At 53.4% G+C, this 6,361-nt stretch overlaps 1 protein-coding gene across 2 annotated transcripts in view; it reads left to right on the top strand.

Moving 5' to 3' along the window:
- Positions 1 to 6,361, top strand: part of TMCO3 (transmembrane and coiled-coil domains 3) — an 18,479-nt gene that overhangs the window by 2,303 nt on the left and 9,815 nt on the right. The window contains exons 2-6 of one of the 2 annotated variants that reach the window (XM_010831440.1): positions 832 to 1,354; positions 2,067 to 2,246; positions 2,552 to 2,743; positions 2,971 to 3,099; positions 5,191 to 5,283. In XM_010831440.1, coding sequence (XP_010829742.1) covers positions 911 to 1,354; positions 2,067 to 2,246; positions 2,552 to 2,743; positions 2,971 to 3,099; positions 5,191 to 5,283 — 1,038 coding nt within the window. In that variant the 5' untranslated portion in view covers positions 832 to 910. Of the gene's footprint in view, positions 1 to 784; positions 1,355 to 2,066; positions 2,247 to 2,551; positions 2,744 to 2,970; positions 3,100 to 5,190; positions 5,284 to 6,361 lie in introns of both variants that reach the window. The other variant, XM_010831439.1, reaches the window with a different exon arrangement.

Below are 6,361 nucleotides of genomic sequence, written 5' to 3'. Positions count from 1 at the left end.
CTGGGCCCCATCCAGCCCCTCACCCAACAGGTGGCGCTGAGACCTGGGCCCCAAGCCCCTCACCCCACAGGCGGCACTGAGACCCAGGCCCCGTCCAGCCCCATGTGTCCCACAGGCAGTGCTGAGACCTGGGCCCCATCCAGCCCCTCACCCAACAGGTGGCGCTGAGACCTGGGCCCCAAGCCCCTCACCCCACGGGCGGTGCTGACACCTGGGCCCCATCCAGCCCCTTGCCCCACAGGCGGGGTGTTCCAGGCTTCTGCCTGAGGCCCCCCTGAGAGAGGAAGTGGAGGGGCCTGGTCTGCGGCAGGGAAAACGCTCCAGTGTGGCTGTGGTTTATGACTGTTTCTTTTCTGTCCTTGACATTTTGTTAGCTTGCACCTGTAGACTCGTGCTGGAAATTGGACCGAGGTCCAGGTGGCTCAGGGAAGTGGATGGTGGCCCAAGCCGTCTCGTGACACTTGAGCTCCGCCTCTGGCCCCTGGAGCTGGTTCCCAGCCCCTCGTCTGTGATGGGGAAGCGGGTAGCGTCCCCGGGCCTTGAATGGGATTGGTGTGTGTTGTTTGCACATGGTAGATGTGGTACATACATGAGGCTGAATTTCCCTTAAAAAATTGCCTTTAAATTCAGGTGTAACCTTCCAGGCACCGTACTCTACATTCAGTATTGACTGTAATCTAGATGCCTTAAATAACTCAGGTGTTTCTATTCATCTAGGAAAAATAACATTTTCCTCAGAAAAGTGATAGCTTTTAGTAATTATGTAATACTTTAATCTCAATAGCAATGAATCATCCTTCAACTATATGTGACAGTTCGTCTCTTCTTCAGCTGAACACGTGTATCTGAAATGCCCGCTCATCATAGCCAGAGTCCTTGGGCAGCCCGGCCCTGTCCCTGAGGCTAGATCATGAAGGTGCCGGGGAGGAGCCACTTCTGGATGTGGCTTCCATTCCTGCAGCTGCTGGTGAGCGGCGCAGAGCAGGAGGGCGTGGCGGGGCCCGCTGTCGAGCTGCCCCGTGGCCGGGGGGCGGCCGTCCCGCAGAGGAGGCCATGGGTCCTGGATGGCTGCAGGAGGCTCTCCGGGCTCCTGCGCCAGAAGGCTGCGGTATTGAACAAGCTGGAGGACGCGATCAGAGCGGTGGAGAGGGACGCCAGCCTCTCAGACCAAGAGAAGCTGTTCCGGGTGCACACGCTTGAGATTTTCCAGAAAGAGCTGAATGAAAGCGAGAACTCGGTCTTCCAGGCCGTGCATGGCCTCCAGAGAGCGCTCCAGGGTGACTACAGGGACGTGGCCAACATGAAGGAGAGCAGCCGGCAGCGCCTGGAGGCCCTGCGGGAGGCGGCCATCAAGGCAGGTCCAGGGCTGGGGCGGGCGCGCCCAGGGCTGTGATCCGGCCCAGTGCGCTGCGCAGGGCCACACCTGAGCTCGCTGGGTCTCTCACGCGCCTGCCGTGGGAAATCCCTGTGTCCTGAGAAGAGCGGCTTGCGCTCTGCAGTGACCCCACGTGGAGGCAGGCCCCCTGTGCTGCTGCCGTGTTTCGAGTCTCTGATGAGAACTTTTAGCGCAAAAGCTGATTTTCTTCAAGGCCCACACTCTGAAAACTAAAGTGTTAAGGTAGCTTTAAACAAATGTATACACTTGAATTAAGGACTTTGATAAAGGAAACTTTTAAAATTAAAAAAAACTATTGTATCAGATGTAATATTTATATAACATTTTAAAGCTATCGTTTACGCCATCTATTATGTGGCAGACACTTTAAATATACAAAGTATCATTATTGATCTTGCTGGAAAGGCTATATTATTACAAGCTTTAAAAGTGAGAGGATACAAATGATTAAGCTTTTTTTCACCCAAGTGGGTATTTCTGCCAGCAGTAAGGTGATGGGGTGTGTAGCTCCCGGGTGTGGCCGGTCTGTTATGAGACACAGACCCGGACCTGCCTGCCTGTGTGCTTCCCTGCTGTGTGCGACCGGGAACCTCTGAGCTCGCTCCTGGCGCGTGTGCGGGCAGGTTCCCTTCTTAATAAGCATCACTCTTCATTTCCCACTCATGAACAGGAGGAGACAGAATATGTGGAACTTCTGGCAGCAGAAAAACATCAAGTTGAAGCCCTTAAACACACGCAGCATCGAAACCAGAGCCTGTCCCTGCTGGACGAGATCCTTGAGGACGTGCGGAGGGCAGCCGACCGTCTGGAGCTGGAGATCGAGGAGCACGCCTTCGATGACAATAAGTCGGTGAGTGGCTGCCGCGCTCCCTGCAGGGGTGTGCGGCTGCGCCGGCTCACACGTGTGTGTTGGCACAGGCTGGAAACACAGGCAGAAGGGCAACACTGCGCCCCGGAAAGGGCCTTGTGTGGCCCCGCAGATGTGCACTGGTCCCCCTGTCTGGCCATCGTTGCACCCCCGCACCCCTGCCCCTCGTGGCCCATCTGCCTCCTGCCTGACAGAATCCTGGAGGCGTTCCTGTCTCTCTCTGTGGGATACGTGAATTTGAACGCGTCTGGCTGGTCTCAGTGACGTGACATCGTTCCTTCCTGAAGGTCAGAGGGGTCAATTTTGAGGCGGTCCTGCGGGTAGAGGAGGAGGAGGCTGACCCTCAACAGAACCTCAGCAGGCGGGAGGTGGAGGAGGACCTGGGCCTGAGCATGCTCATCGACTCCCAGAACAACCAGTACATCCTGACGCGTCCCCGGGATGCCACCATCCCACGGGCTGACCACCACCTCATAAAGGTAGCAGGGCCCCCCACCCCTGCCCCGTGATGGGATTCATGTGTTCTGGTTCTGTAGTTGTTAGAACCCCCCGGGAGCGAGCCGCAGCTCCTCCCCGGATGCTTGGAGGCGCCGCGAACCACGCCCCACCTCCTTGCCTCCGTCTCCCCTTCAGGGAAGGCAGGGCGCTGTCCCCCATGGCTGGCGGCCCCCTTTCCCCCGCTGACCGGCGTCTCGCCCTCGTGCAGGACCTCGTCAGCATCGTGATGCTCTCCCTGCCTTGTGGCTGGCTCTGCACCACCATCGGACTGCCCACCATGTTCGGCTACATCATCTGCGGCGTGCTGCTGGGGCCCTCCGGACTCAACAGCATCAAGGTCAGAACAGAATCTGCTGTGCAGGACCTGCTGAGCTTAAATCGAGGAAGGTGGCCGTTTCTTATAAAGCTCATCAGAGATGTCCTTTAGAATTTAGTAGGAAATCTCTAAAGTATAGGAACATCATTGTGTTCGTTAATGAGTGAGCGTGTTGCCCAGAGAAGATGACCCTGTTCACGTCTGTAAGATGATACTTGTTTTAGAGATTCTCCGTGCAGTACTACAGCGGACTGGGTTACTCAGACGCTGAAGGAGCTGGATGTGCTGGATTAAGTACTCCTCAGTGCTGGATTAAGTACTCTGCAGTGCTGGATTAAGTACTCTGCACGCTGAGAGGCTGAGAGCTGAGCAGTGATGAGGCCGTGGTGTCGTGCGGCCAGGGGCATATAGGGCGACCCAGCCAGCTCCTGTGGAGGCCGCTTGCCGACGAGCGGCTCTTCTGGCAGTGAGGAGAGAGTCCCCGGCCTTGTGTTCTCTCAGGAAAGCACAGTGTGGACACGAGGGAAAGAGAAAGCCAGGAAGCAGCATCCTGGTCCCCTGCCGCGGGACCCCTAACGCAGGGCGTGGGAGGGCACGTCCGTCCCCACCCTGCCTGACACTGCCCTGCGGCCTTGCCCGCCTCAGCCCAGGCTCCCCGCAGACCGCACAGGCCAGGTGGGAGGCCTTCACGCTGAGCAGTCCTGACCGTGGACAGGCTGCTGGGTGAGAAGGGCCGTGCTGCCGGCCGAGAGCCCAGACTCGGCGGGGAGACGTACGTGGCCGCCGCCTGGGAGCCTGGTTTCATTCATGACTTGGCTTTTAAGTGGCAGTTTTCGTGTGATGAGACGGCATAAAGGCTGTCGGTGGAAAATCCCCTCCTGCCCTGTTTCTCCCTCTTGCCAACAGTAGAGACACAGACGTATTTTCCTTTCCGTTTTCTCTTAATAGCAAAGAATTAAGGCTATCAGATCCAACTGGGTACTATGAAAATTGTTCTTGATAAATTACCTATACCATGGAAAAATAATATAATTATAATAGATAAAGATACCAAGATAAAAATCCAAGATCATACTAGCCAAAAGTGGGAGTGGGTAATGGAGAAAGTGTAATTGTACTTAACTGTACCCCAGTATTTATCTTTCCTGATAGGGAGTTAATAGACTTTCAGTTTCTAAGTCAAGAAGTGTAGGTTTAAGTATGTTACTTTAAAGTCAGGTTGGAGCCCAGTTTTCAAAAGCGGAAAAATAGTAGCAGTAAAGAAGTGTGAAAAGCAGAAGACATAAGAGAAGCAAGAGCAAACATGTCTTATAACAAATATACGTGGAATAAACTTCGCTATGAAAAGACGCAGGTTCGTAGATGGTGTCGGGAAAAAGCGTAAACAACGTCGACTCAAAATAAAATGACTGAAGGTTGAGAGTGAAAGGAGGAAGATGCTGGCAGAAGCGGCCGGGTTGCTGCTGTTCACGGCCTGTGGACCATGGACGTGCCCGGTGGGGCCAGGGCAGCAGCTGTCGCACGAACACCTGGACTCTAGTTTCACGTGTTCAGGAAACACTGGAAAAACTGACCAGTTGGTGGCCGCCACGAAAACCTCAAATGTAAACAATGTGCATAGCACCAAATACACAAGCAGCGTTCTCTCCTGTAGAGCAGGGACACGGGGTGAACGCTTCCGTCTGTTAGGGCCTGTGGGGGTGCCCGCCGTGGCCCAGGAGGATTCCACACTCCCTCTCACCAGACCCAGGGAACGTGAGACTCTTATCAGTTAAGCTTCAACCTCAGCGTTAGTGCCTCCCTGTCCCCACAGGAAGCCAGTGGGAGGAAGTAATAGAAATGTAGTGGCAGTTAATGAGCTTGAAAACACATGAATTTGTGAGCTGGTTCCTAGAAAATAAATAAAAATATTCCTCCAGCTGATCGAGAAAAAAGGAAGAAAAGCACCACACTCAGGAAGCCCAGATCTCAGATGTAGAGGAAGTCCAGATCGCTCGTTTTTCTTTTTTTTTTCTTTACTAGGCTTTTGGGGTAGTCCCACTGAGTTAGGATGATTCTGTGAATATCTTAAATGCGTTGAATTACATGGTTTTAAACTCTCTTGTTTTTCAGTCGATTGTGCAGGTGGAGACGTTAGGAGAATTTGGTGTGTTCTTTACTCTGTTCCTCGTTGGCTTAGAATTTTCCCCAGAGAAGCTAAGAAAGGTGAGTCCACTCATGTGCTTGTGGTGGTGTCCCCCCCCCAGCCTAACACGCTCTGTGCTCAGCGTCCACGTTCGTGGCTTGCCCAGCAGAGTAGAATATGATGTTATAGTTTGATGTTATATTTGGAACATAAATTTCAAAAGATAAATTTTTTTTAAGTGAAAATACAACGAATAAGTGGAATTAGCTTTTATGTGTCTAATTCCAGACCAGGTCTTAGAAGGGATACGTTCAGACTTACTAACTTATGGGTCCCACTAGGAGGGTCCAACTCTGCCAGAGGCTAAAATACCATAGGGATTGAAAATTCAGCATGTTACTCTAGGGGAAGTTCCTGGTTCTAATTCCTAAATGAGTGGCAGATTTTGACTTAACTGCTCTGTCACTGTGAGATGAAAATACCTGAAAGATTAATAGGCACGCTTAGGGCTATGTGTATCGATAAGCATTAAATTAGTGGAAGCTGCAGTTCCCCTAAGTGGCTTGGCTTCTAGAATGATTACTTGGAAAGCTGGCGTATTCCAGAATGGAAACGGAGTTAGATTAGAAGTAAATTAATGAAAACCAGTCTGTGTTTGAACAGACACATCACGTAGGAGGAAAAAGCTGATGGGGACAGGATGGGGTGGTGATGGACGCCGCTGGCTGCAGGAAGGGCAGCTCCCAGGTCCCTGGGTTTTCACGTGTGTTCAGTTTACAGACGTTCACAGCAGATGGTGTTGCCTTGAGGGTGGGAGCGAGGGGGCCAGCGTCTGGCCCCCACGTGTCCCTGGCTTGGCCGTCTTAGTCACTGGCGTCCTCATCCAGGCCGTGAACACTGGGGAGACGCAGGTGTCCTCTGGCCCCAGAGTGCTGAGATTCACCCTTTCCTGCACTCAGGTCTTCAGTGTTGAACGAGCGCGGTGTCGCCCACCGTGACACCCCTGTCTTTGTCGGGGTGACGTTTGTGATGCTCTGGGGGTTTTGCACCTGTCGCTGCAGCCTGAAGCAGGGCTTACAGGGCAAGTGTGTGTCCTGAGTTGGGGCAGGAGCCTGGGAGGGACTGGCCCCTAGTGGCTGCCTTTGGGTCTGGGGTGAG

This window comes from Bison bison, unplaced genomic scaffold (assembly GCF_000754665.1).
Source record: "Bison bison bison isolate TAMUID 2011002044 unplaced genomic scaffold, Bison_UMD1.0 scf7180017864527, whole genome shotgun sequence".
In the NCBI taxonomy this organism is placed as follows: domain Eukaryota; kingdom Metazoa; phylum Chordata; class Mammalia; order Artiodactyla; family Bovidae; genus Bison; species Bison bison.
Note: the sequence above shows the minus strand (reverse complement) of the source record. Positions and strands in the feature narration are given on the sequence as shown.